Consider the following 27,944-nt stretch of genomic DNA (forward strand, 5'->3'; position numbering starts at 1 on the left):
CCTTAAGAAGCTACTAAATTAACAGCCAAGACTGCCCCTAACCTGTGCCATGAACCCCAACCCTCTCATCTACTGCACCTGCTGGGATCCATGGAACATAGGGCCAAGGAAGCTAATCAAGACTCCTCAGCCACCAAATAAGAACTCTTCAGGAAGACCCAAGTAAGGGTAATGTGGAATGAGTGAGGGGCAAGGTGCTTGTCTTTCATCGATAGTCTGCTTTGTCTCACAAGCAGTACACTTTGTGGCCAAATCCTTAGTGCTCTCCGTGGCTTTTACTAGTGCTGTGGGCTCTTGCTTGCCTTACGAACCCTATCTCAGATCAGTGTTGTTTTAAACAAGGAAGTCTCAGCACTAGTGCCGCAGTGAAAGTGCAGCTTCCAATCAAACAGCTTTTGGGACATCTGCCCTCCCCACATGGTACGCAGAGCCTTGGGATCTAAGGACCAAGTTGTGTTACCACCCCACGACTACCTTGGACAAATGGACAAGTGCTGGGGCCTTGGGCCTGAGGTTTTCAAGATCTCAGATTTCAGTTGTTCCAATTTGTGGGTTACTGTGGGGATGAACCTAACTGGAATATTGAAATAGGCTTGTAAATTTCCCATATTCCCTTTATTTATTTATTTTAAGTTTTTATTATAAAACTGATGTACAGGGGCTGGGGATATGGCCTAGTGGCAAGAGTGCTTGCCTCGTATACATGAGGCCCTGGGTTCAATTCCCCAGCACCACATATACAGAAAATGGCCAGAAGTGGCGCTGTGGCTCAAGTGGCAGAGTGCTAGCCTTGAGCAAAAAGAAGCCAGGGACAGTGCTCAGGCCCTGAGTCCAAGCCCCAGGACTGGCCAAAAAACAAACAAAAAAAAAACACACACAAAAAAACTGATGTACAGAGAGGTTACAGTTTCATACATTAGGCATTGGATACATTTCTTGTACTCTTTGTTACCTTGTCCCTCATACCACCCCTCCCCCTCCCCCTTTCCCCCCCTGAGGTGTTCAGTTCCCATATTCCCTTTTTTAAAAATTTTTATTGACAAGGTGTTATGCAAAGGGGGTACAGTTACATAATAAGGCAGTGAGTACATTTCTTGTGACATCCCATATTCCCTATTGAATTACTGATTTTCCACTTCCAGGCTAATTCCTCTTGTATCAACTTCAAAAGAACACAATTACATTCAACCCCAACCAACAGTAAAGCCTCCTGCAGCCCCTAAGTAAGTATTTTTAGGTCCACCAGATAGGAAATGGTTTTAAGCATGTGAATGATATATCTCTCCCTTGAGCTTCATTGCCTTGCCTACTTGAACTAACTTGTTGCCATGGATATTGCAAATTGCTAGAGTCCACAGTGATTTTCTCGGAATCTCAGGCCCTACCTGTAGGTGGTGTGGTCCTCTCATTCATAATTCCCTAAGTCACTTCTAATTTGCTCTGTTCTCAACAACTGCTTCCGGCTCTAAAAGCAACTAATGCTTCATCATAGGAATAGTTGGCCAGGGCAATCCCCCCACATACCAATGGCAATGAATCTACCTTGCCAATTACTTTCCTACAGATTTCCTACAGATTGCATCTGTGTATCAGCCACAAGTGGGGATGAACTTAACTGGAATATTGAGCTTTTTTATTTAATATAGAGCTTTTTATTTCCATTTGACAAGCTTAGAATTACTCGGTTCTAGGTCTGTGCTTGAATCTTGGATATTATTTATTTTTTACTTAGAAAATACTTTTTGAGTGCCTGTTATTTGCCAGGCCTTGGGAAAATGACTGTAAACTGTCCACTTAAAGTTCTCTGGAGCTTCCATTCTGGCCAGGCAGGAGATGACTGTAAAGAAATTAATATAATCAGAGTTGGCGAGTACTGCATAGAAAAAAGTTCAGAATAGGGAATTATTTTCTGCAGGGAGGTTAGAGCAAGTCCCTGTATAAAGGGGGCAGCCAGAGCTATGATGATGGCTGAGGTGAGCACCCCTGGAAGGAGGAACCATCCCTGTGCTGTGTGTGTACCTTCTTCCAGGAAGAGACCAGGATAGCAGGAGTGATGGGAGCTTGGGGAGAGTGATAGGATATGTATGAGCCCAGAGAGGGTAAGGAGCCAATGGATGTGGTAAAAAGATGTCCACATGCAAAGAGTTGGGGGTGTAGATGGAATTAAGGTTATGAAACAGTGGACCATGGAATAGGGAAAGAAGAGCCTGTTTTTTCCAAGTAGGTCCAATCAGTGTATTCATGGAAGTCCTTAGATGTAAAATAGGGAGTTTGAGCAGCAGGGAAGCTGTGATAGCAGTAGCAGAGACCAAGTGATTCATGGCTTTAAAGATGGAGGAAAAAGCTTCTAGAAGCTGAGAAAATCAAGGAAACAGACATGTCCCAAGAACCTTTAGAGAACCACAGCCTTGCCCATGCCTTTAATTAGCCCATGGACCCCCTAAGAAGGACAGGTGACTGAAACTCGGCTGATGGCAGCATCAAGATGTGTCCTCTATGGTTTGGACTTCTGATGCTTTGATTGCTTTCTTTTTCAGAGTGAAATCTCATTTAGGAAGGCAAGGCGAAAGCAGTAAAACACCTACTGTGAGTAAAACTGGGAAAAGGATATGGGACCATTTATCAAGCACATACTGTGGGAAATTGTGGTCTTTCAACACACCTCATAGATTCTCCATGATGATCCTAGGAGACTCTAGGTGCTGTGAGTAGTGGAGCCATGACTGACCCCAAACTAGGAGATTCATTGCACTCTGACTTGTACAAGATGAACAGAGTGTTCCCAGGAAACAAGGTGGTGATAGATAGTCCTGTAATATACAGCTCAAGCCCAGATGCAGGATGCCCCTGCTATGAGTGGGAAGCCATGAATCCTGGGGGCAGGGACTGTCAGCGCATCTAAGGAAAGCAGGGGCAGGAAGGTGCTAGGGAAAAGGATGGGGATCAAACCCAGAAGGCTCTTGATACCTGCCCTGGAGCACAGACCTCATCCCTGTGGTCTATGTGGTCACGTCTTACAGATCTGGCACAGACAATCAGTCAGCTAAGATTTACTTTTGGGGAAATGTGCCGCCTGATGGGATAGTATGGCTACTTTTTGCTATGTTCTGTCTTATCTGTTTTCATTTTTCCCTTTAAACAAGAATTCTGCATTTCTTTAGTGGTCTGGGGGAAACCAATCTAAACAGGTAGGAACATAATTTCCCTCTAGGAGAGAGTATGGAGAGTCAAGCTGATGACTCATGAGAGACCAAGTGCAAGATACCACAGGGTCTTGCAACACATCAGGACTGGGTGTGGAGAGGGAAGTGACATGTGTCCTTCACAGCTATGTCCCCCACAGTTCCAGATGTTATGACCTTATCCTAGTCCATGTCACATGGTAGGCTTGCCAGAATCTGACTTGGCATCTAAGTGGGAAAGGGAGGAGATATGAATACATACTACTCATTTCTTACATGTTCTTGTGGTTTTTTTCCTCCTACAGAAGCTCCTTGAGGAAAAGTTAATTTTCCCCATTTTATGATTAGGGAATTGAGTCAAAGATTCAAACTCAGGCTTACCCAATGCTGAAACTATTTTCCACCGTGCCCAGCTGGCCCTTGGCTCTGACCACAGGGAGGATGAAGAATGAGGTGCAGGGCTATGATATCAGTGGTCCAGTTTACCAACATTGCATATGAGAGGTTTCTAGCAACAAGCCCAGAACCAGCTGAGTGCTGTGGTTGGATCTCAGAGATACAAGGAAGGGTGATGGGAAGAGGGCGCAAATAGAATTTGGGCTGTGGAATCTCATGTCATGGCTCCATGTTTAAGAAGTGAGTAAGGCGGGGCTGGGAATATGGCCTAGTGGTAAAGTGCTCGCCTCGTATACCTGAAGCCCTGGGTTCGATTCCTCAGCACCACATACATAGAAAAAAGCTGGAAGTGGCACTGTGGCTCAAGAGGTAGAGTGCTAGCCTTGAGCGAAAAAGAAGCCAGGGACAGTACTCAGGCCCTGAGTCCACGCCCCAGGACTGGCAGCAAAAACAAAACAAATAAACAAAAAGTTAAAAAAAAAAGTGAGTAAGGCAGTAGTAAAGGATGAGAAGGAATCTCCATACCCCAAGTCTGCAATTTTATTTTGCCTTCCACCTCGGTGCTCAGGAAGTAATCAACGTGTCACCTGGCTACCAACTTGTTCGGAACCGTGAGCAGATTTCAGTCACTTTGGGGGATGAGATGTTCAGTAGGAAAAAACAGTTGGATTCTGACACCTCGAAAAAAGTTGCAGCTTCCAGGTAATATCTTTAGAACAACATAGATCTCCTCAGAGCGGGCTCAGCCTGATCCAGCCTCAAGGACAAGTCCCTGAAGCCCATGCTCAGCCCACGTGGTCCCTGCTATAAGGCACTACCCAGATGAAAACAGAGTTCTTGTGATTCATAGTCAGAGAGCAGTTGCTCCTGGGGTGAAGACCTGGTGAAATAGCCCTAAAATGATCTGGATTTGGTGTGCAAATTGAGTAAAATCATACCTTCTTGAAGGCTGGACTGCACATCTCTTTTTCATTATTGATAGTCCAAAACTTCCATTCTAGGAGATGTAGTATAGAAAGTTCTGGCCCATCTCCATCCATTGAGTACAGAATTATCCTGTCTGTCATTGAAGTTTTGCCCACTTGCAATTATCTAGTGCATACTCAGTATATCACCATGCCTTTAAATTCTACCTCCTATGCCTCCTGGCCCTGTCTTCTCCCTACACCCCATTCATATTCAGGCATCTTCTCACCTATAAGGTTGAAAGCTACCTGTGTGCTCTCCCTTCACACTCCAGTTTGATATGAGAACTATTTTGCTTAAAAATTTTATTTAAGTAGTTTTACAAAGAGATTTCAATTCAACATATCAGTTTATAAATACAATGTATCTTGATCATTTTCTAAGACCAAAAAAATCTAAAAGAGCAGCAGGAGTAACAACACACACACACACACACACACACACACACACACACACATCACTTATTTATATCTGTTATCTATAGAATGGATACAGCTTAATGGTTAGCAGTGATTACTTCTGGGAAGAGATTCACACTGTGAAAACAATTGAGCTGCAAGTTGCCCTGATTTGAGTTCACCCAGAGAAGCTAGGCCAAGTACCTGTCTTTGCATCTTGTGGGGCATTCTCTTCCATTACTACAACCCTCTGCAGGAAGAGAATGGATAAAATACATTCATAGTCAAGCTAATGCCTACAGGGAACTCTTGGATTTATATAGGGAAAGGTGTCACCAACTAGGGCATAACAAAAAATAACAGTCCATGTGTGTTCGGTTGCCTGGTAAAGCTGTGAGTTTTGCTGTTACTTTTTAAAACACAATGGTTCCTTGTCATTCAAGTTTCTCATTCCCTGGCATCATCTTGCCCTATGTCTTCTTTTCTTACCTCATATCCTCTCCGTGCCCAGTTATATGTGGATGATGATTGGCCAAAGGATCTAAGCTTCATGATGAATTGAAGCCCTCCTCTCAGCCTCTCCATCCAAAGTATTACTCTATCTACTTCAGCTCAAATAGAGTTGAATATTCTACAGCTATCATGGTGGCCCCAGACTCAGAAACACCCAAAACATGATCTGTTCTAAAGACCACTCTAATTTTCCCTAATACTGCAAATCAGGGCCCTGAGCTATGTATAACCTCATTTATATTTTTTTAGTTTATTTGCCATTAAGCCTCATGCATGCTAGATAGACACTCTACTGCTGAACCATTCCTCCAGTCTTTTTGCTCTCGTTATTTTTGAGAGTATTGGGTTTATTTCTGTTTTGTTTTTACATGGTTGAACTGGACTAGTGATGCTTCTCAATTAGCTGGATGTGTACCACAGTGCTCCGGGGGGGAGGGGGTTGTTTGTTTTTGTTTTTTTCTGATGAGGGGATTTCTTGGATTTCATTGTCTGGGCTATTTTGGAACTGCAATCTCCCTGATTTCAGCCTTCCATGTGGCTGGAATGGTAGATTGGATAGCTGAATAACCCAGATATTTGTCAAGATGGAGGCTCATAAATGTTTTGCCAGGCAAGCCAAGAGCCTCAGTTTTCCCAAGTTCAATCTCCCAAGTAGGTAGGATTACAAACAAGATATCAGCTATTGGTTCTATTTTGTTTTTGAGACAGGGTCTTTTTGAGACAGGCTTTTGCTCAGAATGGCCTCGAATTCACTGTCTGCCTCCACTTCTTGAGTAACTGAGATTACAGGCAGGAATCATCACAGTGGACTGAAAGCCACTCCTTTAAATCCTTTCTGAGTCCCATCACTATCTCATTCTCCTTGTGTATGATTCAGAGTCAGCATCAATCTTATTCCTCCATTTTCTCTCTTCTTTATCCTCTCATTTGAACTGTCACCAACTCAAACTCTAATCAATGTCTGATATATATCTATTTCTCTTCACTCAATAGGGCACCAAACCACCCTGCTCACTTTTAGCTAGCTTAGCCAAAAGGCCAGATCTGAGGTTCGACCAGCCTTCTGTGAAATACTTTATCCAAGACCACCCCTCCATCCCACCGTCCCCTCCCATGGTGGTGGAACAGGTACAGAATATGTCCTGGATCTCACCAGACCAGACTCCAGTCAGCCCAGACATCTGACTGGTTCAATAGTAGGCTTTGTGATGATAGAATTGTTTGTCCTACAGGACTGAAATCATTTCTGACCTTGAGGAGCAGATCTCAGAGCTGACTGCAATCATAGAACAAATGAACAGAGACCATCTAGCTGCTCAGAAGTTGGTGAGTAAGCCTTGCCTTAGCCAGTCTATCTGTGGTAGGCAAGATGTCAATCTCTTGACTTCAGTGAACCATGGCGCTCAGGAGACAGGACTCTGGAGATAGGACCGTGTATACAGTAACATTTCTCTGAGGCCATCCCCATCCTTAACTGCAAGAACTCAGGCCTGACTCATTCAGTTCCAGGAAATCTCCAGCTGCTTCTCGGGTGCAAAATGATTCACTGTCCCCTACACTAGGAGGTCCTTGTCACTTTTCATCTGGCCTTAGTGAGAAGATGAATCTCAGAAGTTATGAGGCCCTCGCTAATGACACTAGCAGACAGGGTATCTCCAGAGTTGCTCAAAAGCTTCTCATAGGGGGCTGGGAATGTGGCTTAGCAGTAAGAGTGCTTGCCTAACATGCATGAAGCCCTGGGTTCCATTCTTCAGCACCACATAAATAGAAAAAGCTGGAAATGGTGCTGTAACTCAAAGAGGTAGAGTGCTAGCCTTGAGCAAAAAGAAGTCAGGGACAGTGCTCAGGCCCTGAGTTCAAGCCCCAGGACTGGCCAAAAAAAAAAAAAAGCTTCTCATAGCTGTGCACAGGTGGCTCGGTGGCTCACCCCTGTAATCCTAGCTGCTTAAGAGACTGAGGATCTGAGGACTGCAGTTCAAAGCCAGCCCAGGTAGAAAAAAATTTCTGAGACTCTATCTCCAATCAATAGCAAAAAGCCTGAAGTGGAGGTGTAGCTCAAGAGGTAGAGTGCCAACCTTTAGTTAAAAAAAAAAAAAAAAAAAAAAAAAAGCTAAGAGAGAATGTGAAGCATTTAGTTCAAGCCACAGTACCAGCACATACAATTTAAAAACAAACAAAAAACCTGGAAGCCTCCATTGTCTATCATCTGTTACCAGTAGAACTGTCAATGCCTACATTTCAGAAGCTACGTAGGTCGTTGCATATTCTTTGTGCTTCTTGGGCTACCAAGTGATACTTGTCCAGGTTTAGTCATCAGTTTCATTAGTGACCCTCCTTCCCCAGCTCAAGCGGGTGCCCCTGGTGGTGTGGACTGAAATGCTAGCCCAGAGTTGTGCTCAGAAACTTACTTCCTGGTGAGAACTTCCTCACATGGGTGGGAGGAGGGGAGAGCTCTATCTCCAGCAGGTGGCCTCTCACCCTTGGATCGGGCAGAACGCTACAGTTACCTAAGATTATTATAGCTCAGGCCAAGATCTCCCACCCTCACTGCAGATTCACTGTCTTATTTCCTTCTGTAGAAGGAAGAGTGAAATTTGATGAAGGTACCTCATTTGCTTAAGATTACTTAGCTCCACAGCAACACATGAGGCAGAAAGTACACTTGACTCATGAGCATAGGCCAGTAGAAAGCAACTTGAGACTATGTCCATAGAGGGACCCAAAATTGAGATTGTGAAAATACTCCTGCTTGTAAACACCACCCCAATGTGTGGTATGGCCTGTGGCCAGGAGTAGTCCTGGCTGGCAAGGTGCCAGTCAGTGGCTGAGGCTGAGCATGGTTGCACTAGGCAGCCTCTGCACCTTCCTAGTAGAAGAGGAATAAGATCTTGCCCCCGTGCCACATGGCTTTGAGGTGTCCATTCCTCTTAAGACTCTGGCCAGGAGATCTGTATGATAGAATGATAGTTACGAGAGAGAGAGAGAGAGAGAGAGAGAGAGAGACAGAGACAGAGACAGAGACAGAGACAGAGACAGAGACAGAGACAGAGAGAGCAATTCTTTTTTTTTTGTTGTTTTTTTGTTTTTTGGCCAGTCCTGGGGCCTGGACTCAGGGCCTGAGCACTGTCCCTGGCTTCTTTTTGCTCAAGGCTAGCACTCTGCCACTTGAGCCACAGCGCCACTTCTGGCCATTTTCTGTATATGTGGTGCTGGGGAATCGAACCCAGGGCCTCATGTATATGAGGCAGGCACTCTTGCCACTAGGCCATATCCCCAGCCCCAAGAGAGCAATTCTTATCTGCTACAAACCAACCATGCTGTTAAGCATGCAAACCAAACAGCTTTAAATTCCTAGAAGGCAGAGTCTGATTGCTAGTCATTTTTATTTTACTCTTCCAAGCCAAGCTCTTTGCTCAGTAAATGACTACTAAATTACAAACCTGAATCCAAAGGTCACAATCTTACAATAAAATGACAGTCTACTACTCAAGAGGCTGAAATCTGAGGATCAAAGTTCAAAGCCAGACAGGCAGAAAAGTCCATGAGACTCTTGTCTCCAATTAAGCACCAAAAACTCAAGCTGTGGAGCTGTGGCTCAAGTGGTATGAGTGAATAAAGAAGAAAAAAGGCTCAGGGACAGCACTCAGGCTCTGAGTTGAAGCCCTAGGCCTAACACACACACACTAAAAGACAAACAGTAGTGTAAGAGATAGTTTCTATGCGCCAGCTTTATGAACTGCTTGGGAGCAGGCATTGTTCTGGGGCCTCCGTAATAACTGCAGAATATGTCTAGGATGGGTGTGGCCAGGAGTATCCCGGGACTGGGGGTCCTGTTCCAAGCCCTGGGTGGTCAATGCTACTCTCATTTCCAGCTTTCCACTGAGATGGATCTTCGCTGTGCTGAGCTGAAGCAGCACTTTGAGAATATGAGCAGGTATGTTTTTTTCACGCAAGTCCTGGGGGCTGAAGGTGCTAAGGATCCTTTGTAGGACCCTAGTTCCTGGAACTTTACATGATGCTAAGTAGAGTCAGACCTTATGGGGGGCGGGGAGGGGCGCAGAGATGATTGGTGCAGTCTTTGGGGTAGAATGACTTAATTTGCGGTCACTAAAATGAAGTGATTCAGTGCTTTTGAACTTCTGCTTTTGTATTTTCAGCTTTGTCAGTTCAATAATGATCTTGTTGGCTGCTGAAAATAGCCATTTTATTTCTCTGTGAGATTTCTATATGTGACTGCTTTTCTCAACACATTCTCCTTCTCCTTCCTTCCTTTCTCCAATCTCTACATTCAGTGAGGATACAATAGAAAGAAGGGACAGGAGGAGAAAAGCAATGACAAGTTAAGAAGAAATGACATGGAGACTTATTCTCTGTGTAGGCGAGGCAAATCTCAAAATCCCCTGCCAGACTGCCTGCTATGTCCAGAGCAGCCTGTGTCCTTTGGAGAGACAGCATTCCTAGTTGAGTCATCCACTGTAATTGATTGATTGATTGGATGACTATCGCTTGAGAGCAATTTTAGGCTTTCTGGGGAAAAGCAAAGCTCACACTCCCACGTTTGTTGCAGCAAGTTATGCACAATAGCAATTTATGGAGCCAACCTAAGTTCCACCAACAGGTGCATAGAAGGATAAAATGCCATTCAGACTTCAAAGAGAAGGGATCTGTCGTGTGTGCCAATATAGATGGAACTGGAGAAGTTTCTGCTAAGTTAAATAAGCTGGCAAAGAAAGATTGCACATGGTTTTACTTATATTTGGAATCTGAAGTAATTGAAATAATAGGAAATAGAGAAGTTGATTAAGAGGCTGTGGATATAAGAGGGGAGATGATGGTCAAGAATGCTAAATCTCAGGCAAGAGAAATACATTTTTAAAAAGGTCCTTTGGGCTGGAAATAAGGCCTAGTGGTAAAGTGCTCACCTCGTATACATGAAGCCCTGGGTTCGATTCCTCAGCACCACATAAACAGAAAAAGCCAGAAGTGGTGCTATGGCTCAAGTGGTAGTATGCTAGCCTTGAGCAAAAAGGAGCCAAGGACAGTGCTCAGGCCCTGAGTTCAAACCCCAGGACTGGCAAAAAACCAAAACAAAATAAAAAGATCTTTTGCAGGGCATGATAACTAGCTGATAATAGAATAGACTGTTGTTTGTCTCAAAATTTCTTATGAGCAAACTTCAGATTCTGTCACCACACAAAAATGCATTTATGATGGTGCAATTAAGAAGACATTAGCTTGCTTGATTTTACTAATTCTGTACTATATTGCTAAGCCTAACATCATTGGGTACCTCATGAATGGTTACAGTCCTAAGTCATCATTTACAATGATAATGAAGAGACAGCACCCCTAGTTGCATCATAGCATTTTATATAAACACTTATTTTTTATTTACTCATTTATAGATTTGGGGTTTTTTTTTTTTTAGAATAGCCTGGTCAGGAAAGTAGTTTCCATACATTCCCTGTGACCCATACTCACAGCTTTCCACGCCATCAACAGCCCACAGTGGTACATTTGTTACAACTGACACATCATGGTCACCCACCCTCCATTGTTAATGGTTCATTCTTGGGATTAAACATGCCAGGTTTGGAAATGTCAGCAGAGTTTTACTCTGTTAAAAGTCCTTTGTGTTCGGGCTGGGGATATAGCCTAGTGGCAAGAGTGCCTGCCTCGGATACACGAGGCCCTAGGTTCGATTCCCCAGCACCACATATACAGAAAACGGCCAGAAGCGGCGCTGTGGCTCAAGTGGCAGAGTGCTAGCCTTGAGCGGGAAGAAGCCAGGGACAGTGCTCAGGCCCTGAGTCCAAGGCCCACGACTGGCCAGAAAAAAAAAAGTCCTTTGTGTTCTGCCTCTCTATCCCTCCCCATCCCATCACACCCCAAGCTCTGACAACCCTTGATCCTTTACTGTCTCCAAGTTGCCTCTTGTAGAATTTCATATACTTGGAAACAGATTGACTTTTTTCTTAACTTAGTAATGTCTGAAGTGTCTTCCATCTCTCTTTATGATTTGGTGACTCATATAAACTTCCGTTTCAAGACTCAATGTCAACAGCCGCTGGCTTGGGTTGGGAAATAACCTGGGAGCTAATGTAGCTCAGTTTCCCAAGTGAGCTGTAATCAAAAACTATGCTCTTAGGTGATGGTATATATGAACCTTGGCAACTCCATTTACAAGAAGTGAGTGCAAGAAACAAGGGTCCTCTTACCTCTCTCTGGATGGGAATCAGAAGCTAGAGGAACTGAGGAAATCACAGTAGGAGGACAGAGGAGAGGGGTGTGCAGGGCAGTGTGATGACTCAGCTCTTTTCACTGATGACCATGGTCTTCTGGGGTCTACAGGGAGCTCACCAAGTCTCATAAAGTAGAGCTCGGTAAGTTAGAGAACAACTACAAAGAAGCGTTGAAGGCAGAGAAGTCAGCTGCGCAGGTGAAACTAGGTACTACTGGGACCCGGGAGAATGACCCTGGGAGGAGGGGTGAGAGCTTGATGAGGTGTAGAGCTGGGGAGCTCCTGTGGCTAGGGGTGGTGGTGTCCAGGTGTCTGAGGCTTCCCGCTGAAGCTAAAGGGGGAAAAGCAGCTAAGCATGAAACTGAAAAGAAGACTGTGTCTACCACTCTCCTTCCTTTCCCCTGAAGATCTGAGGAATTCCCTTAATCTTCTTGAGTGTCAGTTTCCCCACTTGGGAACCAAGGACAAAAATGTAATTTTGTTGCTTATCATGCCCTGGGGAAGATCAGAGTGTGTGCCCTTCAGAATCATGGGTTTATAGACTAATCTCCAAAGAGAAATTCTGTAGCCTTCTTCCTTTATTTTAATTTTTAAACAATAGTTATACATATCCCAGTTTCCTAAAAACATGTATTGTTCATCTAATCATTGTAAACTAGAAAATATTTACATAAGAAACGGATATACACACAGGTGTGGATTTACGTTTGGGGCTTTTGTTAAACTGTAGTTGAACAGATTTAGTGTGCATCAAAATCCCCTAGAAGCGTATTTGTTGATACATACTGGGTCCCTCTGCTAAGACCCTAATTTGGTAGGTTTAAAGTGGCATTCAACCTTTAAGCTTTAAATAAGCTCCCAGGGTGATATCTGTGGCATACCAAACTTTTGCCACTTAAACAATAGTTTAGGATAGGGAGATGTACAGGGCAGCCCATCTTTGGATTTGAAAATGTGCATGTCGGAGGAGTAATGTTTTGTTTTTTGGTTTGTTTGTTTGTTTTTTGTTACCCAGAGGAGATGGAAAAGGAGTATAAGTATTTGAAGAACATGTTTCATATGTATCAGGTGAGATTCAGAGGGGCTTTGGAGGGTTCTAAGAGTAAGCGAAGCAGGTCTCTTTCCTGACTGGCAACACATGATGAATCCAGAGCTGTTGCCCAGAAAATAATTTCCCTCAGCACCCAAAGACCTAAGTGGCTCTGACTATGCAGAGAGAAGCAGGAATGCAGTGGCTCCCATGCATGACACGCTAGCCATCCAAGCCCTGAAGAGGCTTATTGAGAAATAAGTTTCTGGTTACAAAAGTATTGGCTGCTTGTTGTTCTTCAAAAAATTTTTTTGAAAAAGGAAATAACATTAACAACAACAAAAAAAGTTTCACCAACCAAAGGCAGTCTGTGTACTTGTACTTTGTTAAAACTACTGTTGAGACAATGTTCTATCAAATCTGTGTACATTTTTTTGTATCTCCTTCTCATCAAGCATATCAGAATCTTCTGTCTCCTTCTGTAATGACTAGATAGTATCTTCATATAAATGCCATTGGGCGTTTGGTTATTCCTCTACTGTTGGTCATTTGAGTTTGTTTTCAATGACTCCATATAACTAACAGAAAACACTACTTTAATCATCTATGAGGGAAAGGAAGGATGGAGGCTTCAAGCTTTGCTGGTCACTGTCCTTACCAGAGGCTCTAGTGGCCTGGGACTTTCCAGGTTTGAGCACTGAAAGCCCAGGCCATCCATGGCTACCCACAATGTTATGTTTTGCAGAGAGCACCCATTTATTTCTCAGCAACTGTAATTTCCCTTTGTGGTTGAGATTCAGTACACCTGCCAATGCCACGCCTGTTGACTGGCTCAGACTTTATGTGAATGGAACCCTAGGGGGGCAGGGAGCAGAGGCTCAGGACCTTGATGCTGCTGGGGCACAAGAGGGGGGAAGGGCTAGGGGTCCCACGACAATATCCTGCCCTCTGGGTTAGCAGAGGATTCAGACCAGCTGAGTATCGGTGTGCATTTGAAGCTGTATGTGACCCTCTGGATGAGAATCTTTCTTACACTTTGCATCATTAGAGGCCAAAACTGAAGCATGTTCAAAGTCTAATCAACAAATAAAAACTCTCAGTTTTTTCTAAATGTTCAAGTTAACCCCAGACATTTCCCATCATTCTGCATGAATGGGGAGCTCTGTGACTCAGGAGTGGCAGATCTATGAGACAGAGAGGAGAAGCCTGGCTTCAAAGGGACCCAAACTCCATCTCTGCAAATGCTATGCATAGTTTCCTGAATCCCAGGTTCCATCAGCTCTCTGCTGATTTAGGCTGGGATTTTCTTCCTGTATGCCATCCATGGAGGGGTGCTCAGAGAGGGCCAGGAGGCTAAGAGGAACAGCACAGGGTACCCTGCTGTGCTAGGAAGGGTCCCCAGGTATGGACTTACAGCCTCTACAGGCCTCCTACTTTAGGATACTTTTCTTCATGTTACCTTTATGACTCTGCAGGATAGCATTTATGATGAGATGGAAGATAGATGGTCCAAGCGGAAGGCAGAATGGGAGAAGGACGAAAAGTTAGAGCGAGAAAAAATCCTACTACAGCAAAGTGAGTATTACAGAAACTTCTGGATTTTTGATGACACAGATATCGAAACAGCTGCTGTTAAACTTAGTCTTGACTTTAGGGAGGTAGACTTTGATTTACCAAGGGTAGGGGAGCTACATGTGAACGATGGAAAGGGGCCTAGAGTTTCAAGAGACTCCTGAGCTAAGGAGTATATGCCTACAACTTCCAAAACTCACTGATTCCGTGTTTGGCTGTCATGGTCTGGAAGTATTGGGACCTCTGGAGGAATAGTAACTTGATACCTGAATACAGGTGACCCCAAAATTCCAGCAGGTTCTGAATTAGAATATGAAATAATCACTTGTGTAGATGGGGAGACAGCACTGTGATTCCACTGAGAACCTCTTACAATCCCTTCCACCATGTTCCCCAAAGCGAGCCATGTTAGATAAATATTTTTAATACTTTCAACATTCATAACCAGAACTCCATAGGTACACCACTCACCATTCAGTGAGCTTTTACATAATTGGAAAAATGGGGGAAGGAATTTGTGGGACTGTTCCCACACCTAAGCAGAGGTCCCTTGTACATTTAGTTGGTTAAAGCCACATTAGTGACGTACATGCAGAAAGTCTCTGGGAAAGTCAGCTCTCATTCTGGTGAGGGCTCTGGCCCCTGCAGGACAGCATGAAGACCCTGGAGTTGAAGCTGGGATTGGGACGAAAGCCTCCTTTTCTTTGCATAGGATTCCATTCACCTAGAATCCCAGAGCACTAGAACCCAGGTCATCTCCCAACCTTCTAGCCATGCATGCAGCACTCCTATGTCACAAGAGTCTAAGCTGACATGTAACCACTCATCTGTGAAATACCACAGTTTAACTGTTCATTATGCAGCTCAGTCTAGAGTTACCCAATGAGCCCTAAAGCACCCTACTCATCCTCCAAACTGTGACGCTGGATTGTTTGTCCTTGCCTTTTTCTTATTGTTTGGTATTGGAGTTCTGCAGGCAGGTTCACTACCCATAAAAACAGTGTAAATCTACTTCTGCCCCAAGGTTAAGCACAGAATGGATGGGTCAGGCTAGTCAAGCACTTTCTTTAAAGATTAGAATATCTAAGAAACACTGTGGTTACTTCAGCAGGGGAAAGAACAAAATAATAAACAGATTTTGTGTAAAGAACCAGAAATGTTGGCAGTTACAGCAAATGTGGCTGAGGGCAAGGCCCGTCTGTGCTCATCCACCCTTAAACAACCCAGCTAGTGTCAGAGCCTGAACTCCAAGATGAAAAGGCCCTGAGTCTGACTCCATCCATCTGGAAATACTTTTATCTTCAGATATTATGGATTTTTTTTCTGCACCTGCTTTTGCCACATTCATACATAAGTGTGTTTTCTTTTCTCCCCTCCACAGAACATAAGATGGCAAAAAGGTTCGAGTTAGAGTCAGAAGAAGAAAAGAAGAAAATAAGCAAATCTTACAGTGATATCTTTGAGACCTTTGTTCAAGAAAAGGAGGTAACTCAACCAAACTCATCAGTGATTCAATATGTAGTCCAGACAGCAGAACTGAGTTTCCAGATGGGCTCTCATAATTAACTGATTTTTTTTGTATTGATGGACATTCTCCTCTTTGCCCAGCTTTCCTGGAAATACATGCAAATAGAATGGCAGTCTTGTCTTTTTAGCTAGAAAGTCTTACTATGGATAAGAAACTAGGATGAAGATTGTAATGAACAGAAAATAACAGTGCTAAACAGGGAAAACCTCAAGTTCCTTGTTTGCCCAAAATCACATCTCTGATTCCTTCTCATTCAATTCTGGAGCTAAAGAGACAAGTGTTGATACAAACTAAACCAAGCAAATTTGTCTTGCACAACACTTAATGAATGAGAATAGTTGCCTCAAAGTTAATGTAGGTGAGGATTAACTAAATGCTAGCCAATCCACCGCTACTGATACTCATGAAGAGAGGAAGGAGTGAAGGGTTGAATGCCATCATAATATTCGATGCATATCCTATGAAACTAAGAAAATTTAAGGAAGAGGTTGGGAGAGAATGATGAAAGGGATGACATTGATCAAGATGCATTATTATACTTACAAACTAATTTGTTGAATGAAAACCCCTTTGTGAAACTACTTAAAGATAATAAAAATATAATTTAAAAAGGAAATAGGAATTCTATTAAATCATACAGACATTTATTAAGTAAATATGAATTAGGAAGTAGAACCCAAACAGTTTACACCACAAGATAGATCTCTGGGTTTGGGGTACACCAAAGATGTACTTTATCAACAATAGGTGTGTGGCATTACAGAAGCTGCTGTAGTCTATAGTGGGCAACCAGACCCCCTAAGCAGAGCAGAGAACCATCCTGGGAGCAATTGTTGGTAGCATCCTTGAGTGCACACAGTACAAGCTCTGTTAGATATTATTTGTGCCCTTCTTGTATAAAATGTATTTTTACAATATTCTGGCTTCATAATATCTTGAATATTTTATTATATATCCATTTCTAGTCATGGTAAAAAAAAAAAGCCACCAATTTTGCCAGTAAGACCATTCTAGTATTAGTATGATTACTGAGCAAAACAATTAAGGTTGGGTCATGCTCTGCTGTGCATAGAGTGATTCTTGTCTGCAGGGCTCAGTCTCTGAATAGGAAATGGCAGTTCCTGTGTGGATTATATGGGAGGGTTGGATCTGCATGCAAGCTTTCCTTCCTCCTCCCTGTTGCTGCTCCACTGATGCTCAATGTAAATGGGGTGCTCTCTCTCTCTCTCTCTCTCCCTCTCTCTCTCTCTCTCTCTCTCTCTCTCTCTCTCTCTCTCTCTCTCTCTCTCTCTCTCTCATTCACTGTGGAATAATTATTACTTAGCAAGATGCTCAGACCTAAATATGCAATTTTATAAGTCTTGAAGAATGTACATACCCATGTAGCCAACTCAAGATCTAGATCATTTCATCAATCCAGAAAGCAATCTCATGCTCTTCTCTCCAAAACCTGCCCCCAGACAACCACCTGTAATTGTTACCAGAATTCTAGGCCAACTCCAGGGATTTCACATGTCAGATCCAACCACTCACCCAGGGGCTGAGAATATGGCCTAGTGGTAAAGTGCTTGCCTCACATACATGAAGCCCTGGATTCGATTCCCCAGCACCACATATATAGAAAATGGCAGACGTGGTGCTGTGGCTTAAGAGATAGAATGCTATCCTTGAGAAAAAAAAAAAAAAAAGCCAGGGACAGTGCTCAGGCCCTGAGTCTCAAGTGCCAGGACTGGCAAAAAAAAAAAAAAAAAAAAGAAGTCTTTCCTTCAGGATCTGATGTTAAAAATACTGGTACTGCTTAACACTATACTATAAGCATCTTGATTTTTGTTAATGATTCCCTAAACCATTATTGTATGAAAACTAACATAGGAAATTTATCTGGAGGGAATTTTAAAAATTGGTATGCAGAAAAGACCTGTGGACACCAACTTTATGCTTAAATAATCAGACATGATAGCAAAGCAACAAGTATGAATATTATGGACCTGCATGTGTTTTGTTTAATCTGACTCCCCCTAAAAACGGGGTGCTTAAACAGAATATTCAAATAATATAGCAGAAAATAGTGGCTTTGGTAGAAGATTAGGCAAAAAAAAGCCACACATTTAGTTTGCTCTTCATCCTGGTAGCTGGGGAATACTGTAAATCTTACAAGCCAGTTGATGTTCACCTTTTCATGCTCGGACGCTGAGCTAGCTTGAAGTGCAACATATTCTAGGGCTGTTTGGAAGCCTTGTGAGTCAGGGCAGACTAAGCTGCAACCACTGTTTCTGAAACAACTTGTGATACGTCATTACTCTTTGGCTGGTGATTTGCCAACTGGTCTCTATGGGTTATCCACATCTAAGGGAACTGTGAATATTTTTCACCCAAAGGACATATGTTGATGCTGTAATCTGCTAAACAGATACGTATGCCTTTGAAAACAAAGTACATGATGCTGACACTATCTTGGCAATATGTAAGCTGTCCTCAGATTTAACCAATTGGATTTAATTGTCATCTGTTCACTTTTAAGTGGAGCTACACTGCTGTATTTTTGACTTCTATATTAGGGGGCTACAATGTAGCAAATTAATCTTGCTTGATCCTATGGTAATAGAAGTCTTGCTATAGTGTATTTGTGTATATAACACATGTGATATAGTGTAGTGTATTTCAGTCAATGTTAGATGATGCTATGTAATAGTTACACTTCAAGAAGATTAATATTTTAAATAGGAAGTAATATGTGAAATTTGAGTACATTAAAATCATATTTATAATGCAATAAATACCTGGCCAAATTGGTCTTATCAAATCTCTGATTCAGAACCACTATGTAGGGGCTGGGAATATGGCCTAGTGGTAAAGTGCTTGCCTCGTATACATGAAGCCCTGGGTTCGATTCCTCAGCACCACATATAAAGAAAAAAGCCAGAAGTGGTGCTGTGGCTTAAGAGGTAGAGCGCTAGCCTTGAGCAAAAAGAAGCCAGGGACAGTGCTCAGGCACTGAGTCCCTGCCCCAGGACTGGCAACAAAAACAAAGCAAATAAACAGAACCACTATGTAATATGTATTATTTTCTCTAAAAGCTAAAATTAAAAAACATATATTTTGTGTTGTTGAGGAAAATACCATCACTGCTGCTACTAACAGAAAGAATTCATGAATGCAAACTGGAAAATACCAGTTTGGGTTAGTGAATTACTAGTGTGTGCTAGGTATACTGTTTTCTGTGTATTTTATTTTGCTTAGTTCAGAATTGACTGCATATATATAATCAGGGCTAGAAGAGATGTAAGTTTGATATTTAATGAAGGATACTATACATATTCTCCTTACAAGGTATGTGATCCATATTCTATGCTCACAGATCTGTTTCTCAGTGTGACCTAAAGTATGTATTCTTTCTTTGAGGTTGTGTGTGTGTGTGTGTGTGTGTGTGTGTGTGTGTGTGTGTGTGTGTGTGTTGTGGGTTTTGGGTTTGTCAGTCATGGGGCTTGGACTCAGGACCTGGGCACTGTCCTTGAGCTCTTTTACACAAGTCTAGCATTCTACTACTTTGAGGCACAGCTCTACTTCTGGGTTTTAAGTAGTTAATTGGAGGTAAGAGTTACACAGGGACTTTCCTGCCCAGGCTGGCTTTGACTCTCATCCTCAGATCTCAGCCTCCTGAGTAGCTAGGATTACAGGCGTGAGCAACTGGCACCTGGCCTGAAGTGTCTTTCTTTTTTATGATCTCATAAAATTTACTGATTTGACTGCTTCAAAGCACCCAGTTGCTTTATTAAAGTGATGCCATGTACCCTGGTTTCTGTGAAAGCTACAGCTCTTGAACATCAAATCAAAAGACTTTTTTTCTCTGCAGCTTCAGGGAATGATGACATTAGGATAAAAAGTTAAAAAAGACTTGTACCAACGATTGTAGAAACCAGCTCTGACAACAAGCTTTAAATTGAACATTTTAAGTGCAAATTTTTCAAAAAGAGACTTTTGCAGTGAAAATACTTAATACCCAACATTTCATATTAAGTCAGCATGCTTTCCAAATAAGGTGTCCCCATCCTTCTAAATTACTGAGTATAAAAGCTGTAATGTTATATGTTCCTGAGGGGCAGAGAGTAAATCAGACAGTAAGTAATTTTAATAGAAATCATTCTTTTCTTGGCAAGAGAAGAATTTTTCACAATTACAAAATATCCTTCCCTGAGGGATCTACGCCACCACTTGGCAGATTTCTCATTTCATTTAACACAAATATTTTGATCCTCAAGGGGAATTCTACTCAGCTACAGTTTCTGCATTACTGCCTCCCAAAGATAAATGAGGTGCTTTTCTCCAAAATGGACACAGGAGAGGTAAGGTGGGAGGAAAATGATATAAATCCCAGGAAGAAAGTTCTAAAAACAAATCATTTACCAAAGCCCTTAAGAATGGAAACAATCTTCCATTACTATTTCATTTTCTTCTCAGAATATTTTCAAACAGAAGAGATTCTGGGAAAATTAGCCTGAAAATATGTTGAAGTAACAAAGAAAAGAAGGGGCTGGGAATATGGCCTAGTGGCAAGAGTGCTTGCCTTGTATACATGAAGTCCTGGGTTCAATTCCCCAGCACCACATATACAGAAAACGGCCAGAAGTGGCGCTGTGGCTCAAGTGGCAGAGTGCTAGCCTTGAGCAAAAAGAAGCCAGGGACAGTGCTCAGGCCCTGAGTTGAAGGCCCAGGACTGGCAAAAAAAAAAAAAAAGAAAGAAAAGAAAAGAAGATGAACTTGGAAAGCTGCTAGCACTCCTTCCTTCAGATAATTGAAATACCTTCTTGGATGGGTGGAAAGAAATGTTGAGGCTGAGTTTGAACTTAGTTGGAATGGGCTTATGGGTTGAACAGCCATATTTGTTTAGGAATTCTGGGTAAAGATGCTTTACATTTAGTACTCTGGACTTAGTGATATCATTAGCAGTACAGTACTCCCATAAAGAAGATGCAATTTGTCACCACAGCATGTATCCAACTATCCTCAGCCCATAAATTCTTCGGAAATAGCAGTATTTATATATGCCTTTAATAACCACTATTAAGAATGCCATATCATCTAATTTATAATTCCATTTGGGTTTCACCCTTTCTCAAACAATAGGCCAATTATTTTCCCATGTTGGAAGATGATGTGTAAATAAGTTACACCACGGGTAATGATATAGACCCCTGCAGAAAACAATGAGCTTGAATGGGGGTAATTGCAGAGTGATAGTATTAGTCTGACTTGCTAGGAAAATGTTTACAAGTTGACAGTTATTTCTGTGTTCATCAAAATAAGCATCTCCTTATCTTGTCTCTGAAAGGTTGACATTGTTCTAGTTTTTTGCATTGAAATTTTAAAAAGTAATGTACATGAATAATATGATGGGGTTTCATTGTGCTGAGGTATATTTTTTAAATAATTAGAAGACATAGAAAACACATAATGCTGCATGGTAATATTGCTTACAAGTAGTTCATATGTATATGTTGTGGCTTTTATGTTCCAATTTAACTCTTTCTTTACCTTATTACAAGAAGTACTTGCATGTTAAAAAAAGTATAATTTCTTTTCATATTTGCCAGCGTTATAAGGCTAAACATAATATTTTCATTATTTAATTTCAAGATGTCATCTTTCATTAATAATGTGTGTATCATTATACTCATGTCTAGACTTTGGTGAATATTATGTTCCATAGTCCTCTCCTGGCTTGCTTAATTCTTGGAGAGAAGTTCTAGAACTATGGTGCTGACCTTTTCCAAATGAAATTGTTTTTAGGAGCTCATGAAGCAGCATGAAAGGGACACCCTGCAATTACAGGAGCTGAGAAAGACCAAAGAGGTCAGTTTTTCCATTCTTTTCTATAGCATTGGTATCTTACAAACAAATCAGTAAAAGTGTAGTCTGTGATAGTTTTTCCAAACCTATAATAATGGACTATCTAACCCTGGACAATGGTGGCTTACGTCTGTAATCCTAACTACCTAGAAGGTTGCGATGGCCTTGAGCACAAAAGCTCAGAGACAGTGCCCAGGCCCTGAGTTCAAGCCACAGGACTGGCGCGCACACACACACACACACACACACACACACACACACACACACACACACAGCTATCTAAATCTAAGCTCACTGAATTCAATGAGCCAGAAATGATCTGGAACCTTCTGTAAAACAAGAGATAGAGAAACTTACAGATATGTAACAATACCAGCAATATTCTGTGTGATTATCAGTGTCAAATAACTTCCATTTCTAGTAGGGCTTAAACCACAGAAGGACCTTGAATTATAAAATGTCATTTATATCCATAAGATTCCTGAAAATTCTAAACCTCTTCATGAAATGCTGTCTCCAACCCTCTCCTTGAAACTACACACTTATTATCCAGTCTTGGCAAGAGTCTCTTCTACTGGGACACATTGGGTCACTTCTTAGAGCATCTGAGAAGCTATTCAGACCCAAGTGCCTTGTGGTTCTTCACCGAGAATTTGATTTGATTTCCAGAACAAGGAAAAGATTAGTCATCATACAGGCATTATAAAGGAATGATATCTTGGAGCCCAGGTGGGGATCAGTATTACTGAGTACAAACACACATTGTAAACAGGTGGCTTCAGAGCCAGGTAGACCCAGAATACTGTAGTCACTGCTCTAATGAGTTTCTCCATTCTGTCTGTCCTTTGTGTCATTTCTGAGTCTATTTTTGTTTCATTTGGGGCTATATTGTCATATTTGCATGTGATGAACACAGTTCTAAGGCCCCTGAGAAAAGGATGCCCCTGATGCTGCCTTCCAGGCAGGCTGTACTTCCTGTCCCCACGCCCCTAAGCCAACTCCATTCTAAGTGTCCTATGGTAGCATGTGAGTCTGAGAATCTATAGTAGAATGAGGATTCTCAACTACTGACCCAAAGCCACCTTTGTTGATCTGTTTTGCTGCTCCTTACATAACAAGATCTTCTCATTATGTTACCAACTTTGCTCATGTTTTTCTTTCAGGTTGAAATTCCATTTCTACCCTCTCTATACATTTTAAGATTCAGAAATATCTGCAATACCAACTCAAATGCTATTGCCCATACAGAAATTATGTTGTGCTTATAGATATATGTTTTTCTCTATTTATTATCTGAGTAGTACCTCATAACCAACACCTTGAAGCTACTATAGTGTGTGTGAGCTGCTGAAGAGGCCAAAAAGTGATCTAGACACTGCCTCAGATGTCAGCCAGCCCTACTGACCTTCTCAATGTAATCCCATCTCTAGAGCTTCCCACGCTTAGTGTCCATCCTCTCTGTTGTATGAACCGGAGGAGTACTATCACATGCTACAATTTCCTTGTTCAAAGCTCTGTACAAGGTTATTTTGCATTCATTCCAATAGTTACTATTTACTGAAACCCTGTGATATGCCAGGCACTTTCTAGGAACTAGGATTTGCAGTAAAGAAAACTGACAAAAGCCTTCCTTTAGTGCATCTGCTTAGATAATTATAAATTTGTATTGAAAATGAAACAGAAAAAGAAAACAATAGGGAAGGAAGCTAAGCATTTATATAGACTTTTTGTTCATTCCCGTCCCAATCCATCAACCAACACTCTGAAGTGTGAACCAGTTCATCCACCTCTCTCCAGTTCTGCTGCCCCTTCCCCCAGTCCACTGTTCTTTACCTGCACTACAGTAGCGTTCTCCTCCTTGTTCCTCTCCTCCCCTCTTGCCATCTCAAATACATGGTCCACAGAACATGTGAGATAAATGCAAACAGCGAGACCCATGCAAACCTAAAACCCTTAGATGGCTCCCCATATTGTCAGACTGCCATGTCTTCCCACGGATAAACTGACCCCTCTGTAGCCTCTTACCTTGGCCCACTGTCCTGTTATTCCTTTATGCCAGCCATACTTGTACTCCTAAGCATTTTTCTAACATTGTATTCCTAAGCATTTGTCTAGCATTCCTAAGAATTTTTTTTTGTTTTTTTTTTTGGCCAGTCCTGGGCCTTGGACTCAGGGCCTGAGCACTGTCCCTGGCTTCTTCCCGCTCAAGGCTAGCACTCTGCCACTTGAGCCACAGCGCCGCTTCTGGCCGTTTTCTGTATATGTGGTGCTGGGGAATCGAACCTAGGGCCTCATGTATCTGAGGCAGGCACTCTTGCCACTAGGCTATATCCCCAGCCCCCGCATTCCTAAGAATTTTAAGGACTTGTACACAGGCTCCTATTCATTCTTTAGAAGTAGCCTAACTGGTAGATTTTTTAGAGCAGTTACAGTTTTATAGGAAAATTAGAGCAAAAATTACAAAGAATTCACTTTATCCCTCCATCTCAGCCCCCATAATTTCTATTAGTAACACATTAAGGTGATCTACTAATTAGAGTTGACCAGCAATATCCATACATTTTAATTGAAGCCCATAGTTTATACAAGGTTTTACTCTTTGTGCTGTGTATTTTGTGAGTTTTGCCTAATATATCATGTCATGTGTCCATCAACTAGTCTATCAGACAGAATAGTTTCACTTCTCTAAGGATGCCCTCTGACCCACCAGTTTATCCCTCCTTTCCCCTCCCAACTTTTGAAGCCATTAATCTGTTTAAATTCTAGAGTTTTGGCTTTCCCAGAGCATCATAAAATTGGAATCTGTAAATTGTGTTAAACAGAGACTCTTTGGTGACTAGATGGTTGATGGGCAATGGACTCATCCATTTGAGCTCTGGTGAGGGCAAGCTCTGCATCAGCAACAATGAGGATGAAGACTGGGGTGCAGATGGAGGAGACAGAGGGAGGGTGGAATTCTTGGGTTGGCTATGAGTAGTGGAAAAGAACAAGTAGCTGGGGCTGAGAATATGGCCTAGTGCTTGCCTCGTCTGCATGAAGCCCTGGGTTCAATTCCACACCACCACATATGCAGAAAAGGCCAGAAGTGGCATTGTGGCTCAAGTGGATAAGTGCTAGCCTTAAGCAAAAAGAAGCCAGGGATAGTGCTCAGGCACTGAGTTCAAGCCCCAGAACTGTCAAAAAAAGGTGGGAGGGGGAGAGAGAGAACAAGTAGCTGAAGTTGGTGTATTGCATTCAAGTCCAAGTGCCTTGAGAAGAGACTAAATAGGGAGGTATTGGCATGTTATCCTGGAATAATTTCTTCTTGTACAGATCATAGAGGAAGAGTTGCATGCACAAGCTCTTATTTTGGAATCACTTAACACAAATCTTTACCAAACCCAGATGGAACTCCAGAAAGAGGTGAGTCGTGGCAGATGGTGGCTAGGGAGGAATCCCCAAGTCTCTGTGCTGTTGTTCCCTATTGCACTGCCCTGGAAGGCTCTGAGGAAGACAGCTAGTAAATTTTATCTTTCAGAAGGCTACAGTGGGAAATCTGGAGAAAACACTCCAGACCAAGCTTGCTGAAGCTGAAGAAAAGTATAAGTACACCATAAAGACCTTGACTGAAGAAAATGCTCGACTAAGGTGTGTCTACTGCGACTCAACTATGCTTAGCTGGGCACCAGTGGCTCATGCCTGTAATCCTAGCTACTCAGGAGGCTGAGATCTGAGGATCATGGGTCAAAGCCAGCCCAGGCAGGAAAGTCGGTGAGACTATTATCTCTAATCACCAGAAATCCTCAAGTGGTGCTGTGGCTCAAAGTGTAGTGAGTTAGCCTTGAGCTGAAGAGCTTGGGGAGTTCAAGCCCTCTGATGGACAAAAAACATTAACATCAACAAAGCAAAACAACAGAAAAACCCAGCATGGTTGAGTTAGCCTTGGGAGTAGTGGGAAGGCACTTGAAGGGGGGAATAAGTTAAGAAAATAAGCCAGGGCTGGGAATATGGCCTAGTGGCAAGACTGCTCGCCTGGGATACATGAAGCCCTGGGTTCGATTCCTCAGCACTACATATATAGAAAACGGCCAGAAGTGGCGCAGTGGCAGAGTGCTAGCCTTGAGCAAAAAGAAGCCAGGGACACTGCTCAGGCCCTGAGTCCAAGTCCCAGGATTGGCAAAAAAAAAAAAAAAAAGAGGAAGAAAGAAAGAAAATAAGCCAAAGACAGGCACTGGTGGCTCACACCTGTAATCCTAGCTACTAGGGAAGCTGAGATCTGAGAATGGAGGTTTGAAGCCAGCCTGGGCAGGAAAGTTCATGAGTCTCTTTATCTCCAGTTAACTATCCAAAAAAGCAGAAGTGGAGCTGTGCCTCAAGTACTAGAACTCAGGGACAGTGCCCAGGCCCTGAGTTCAAGCCCTGGGACTGGTTTAAAAAAAGAAAGAAAGAAAGAAAAACAAAATAGAAGGGAAGGGAAGGAGAGAGAGGGGTGGGAGGAGAGAAAGAGGGGGAGGGAGGGGAAGGAAGGGAAGGAAACGGAGGGAGGGAAGGAAGGAAGAAAAGGAGGGAGGGAGGGAGATGATGTATTACAATTTCATTGGTGCTGACTCAGTGACCCTTAAATTCATTTGTTCATTTACATAAACATCAGGCATTGTGGCTACCCAGAGTGGCACCTTAACCTGTAGTGGGCAGTGGCGTCACTGGTATGTGTTGTTGGGTTAAGACAGCAGATTTACAGAAGCAGAACTTAGCTTAGTTATAGACACAAAACATAGGCCAGGTCAGCATGACAGTTACTCACTTTATGAAAACCAAAATATAGCCTAAAAGCAAAAGATAGTCTTGAAAAGGCCAGTATTTTCTTAGAGGTGATCCTCATGAGACTTTTCTTAAAACATAACAACTTTGTTAGCAGGGCTTTCTGGCTAATAGAGCAATTCAGTACAGCCGGTGATAAACTTCAAGGTTGTCAGTGACCCTCTGCAAAGCTGTCAGCTTGGTGAACTCCAGTGAGGGAAAGATGCTGCTTTGCTTTTAGCAAGGAAGGGAAATCTTTCCTTTACTATCTGGCCCCGTTTCTGATGTTCTATTTATGACTTTTCATTAGTTAATTTTATAATAAACTAAAGCAAGTAAGCTGGGTACAGAAACTAAAACGGCAGTTAGCACTTCCTTTAGAATGGGGTGTTCTTCTTGTGAGTAGGTTCCATACTATCAGAAAATTATACTGTTACTTGAAGATAGGTCTTCAATCATTAAAATAAAATTTGGTCAATGCTTTATCCATTGCATCAGTTCAGTAGAAAAGTTCCCATTTGTGAAGTTGGACATCACATTTAAAACCATTACAAGTAATTGAGAAAGGCTAATCTCTCCGGAAGGAAGCAATCTACATTTCTCCCCCACATATCTGTAATCCACCGAATATTATATATTAATATTATATATATTATATAATATATGTAATATAATATATATAATATAATATATATAATAATATATTATATATTAACCTTTGGGTTAATAATTATAGGCTTTTCCTTTGATTTTTGTAGGGAACAGCTAAATGCCAAGAATGAAGAGACTTGTGAAAGAACATCTGAAGGGTTGACCTCCATTACCCCTAATGACTATGACTTTGACTTAGAAGACAGTAGTAACAAAAAGCAAACATCATAAAGCAGCATTGTTCTCCACCGCTGAAGAGGGTAGGAACACCATCCTGACCTGGGCCAGGGAACTCCTGAGAGGTTTTCTTGAGAAATGCATGTGATGAGTTGAGTTTTTGGGTTGCTCTGGCTATTTTTATTTTTTTACAATTGGTCTTTCTTCTCCATGGCTGGGAAAGTTTGAATTCGTACCTCAGTTGCATAGATTGTCATGACTCTTCACTGAGCACCTATGTCCTCTGTATCTGGAACTTGGCTTTCTCTGCATACTATTTTCTCTTCAACGTTTACAAATTTTATTAGAAACATTTATTTGGAGGACTTCCTCTTATTGCATGTTGAGTATATTTTGAACTGTACTTTATGTCACCCTGGAGCATTTAGCTAATAAGACAGATAATTTATTGATTTTATTACAGACCTTTTCCTCTTTAAATACATGTGTAGACTTTCCCAGCTCCCAACTATGAAGCCTCCCCAGTGACTTAAAAGAGGTACATGTGATGATTCTCCTCTCAAACCATCATCCTGTGGGCATTGCCTATGGGCAGACAACAAAAGTAGTCATGTGATAAAGGGTCATGGCAGAATCCTGTATACAGGCTGGGTGGGGACAGGGG

General features: G+C 42.2%; 1 protein-coding gene across 1 annotated transcript; it reads left to right on the forward strand.

The window, feature by feature from the left end:
• Positions 1-27,855, forward strand: Flacc1 (flagellum associated containing coiled-coil domains 1). Its single transcript, XM_048344200.1, has 14 exons — positions 1-162; positions 1,143-1,223; positions 2,538-2,586; positions 4,147-4,280; positions 6,688-6,781; positions 9,328-9,389; positions 11,807-11,904; positions 12,712-12,764; positions 14,202-14,301; positions 15,680-15,783; positions 21,614-21,676; positions 24,986-25,075; positions 25,191-25,300; positions 27,211-27,855. Exons 1-14 carry the CDS (start codon positions 50-52, stop codon positions 27,332-27,334), a joined length of 1,275 nt encoding a protein of 424 aa, XP_048200157.1. The 5' UTR covers positions 1-49; the 3' UTR covers positions 27,335-27,855.
• The last annotated feature ends 89 nt before the right edge of the window (positions 27,856-27,944 follow it).

Source organism: Perognathus longimembris, chromosome 4 (assembly GCF_023159225.1).
Source record: "Perognathus longimembris pacificus isolate PPM17 chromosome 4, ASM2315922v1, whole genome shotgun sequence".
NCBI classification, from domain to species: domain Eukaryota; kingdom Metazoa; phylum Chordata; class Mammalia; order Rodentia; family Heteromyidae; genus Perognathus; species Perognathus longimembris.

Excerpts from the sequence above, each read along its gene's own strand:
- Flacc1 (XM_048344200.1), top strand. The coding sequence starts at position 50 with ATGAACCCCAACCCTCTCATCTACTGCACCTGCTGGGATCCATGGAAC. Across the intron at positions 163-1,142 it reads AACTCTTCAGGAAGACCCAA|GCTAATTCCTCTTGTATCAA; the intron begins GTAAGGGTAATG and ends TTCCACTTCCAG. Across the intron at positions 12,765-14,201 it reads ACATGTTTCATATGTATCAG|GATAGCATTTATGATGAGAT; the intron begins GTGAGATTCAGA and ends ATGACTCTGCAG.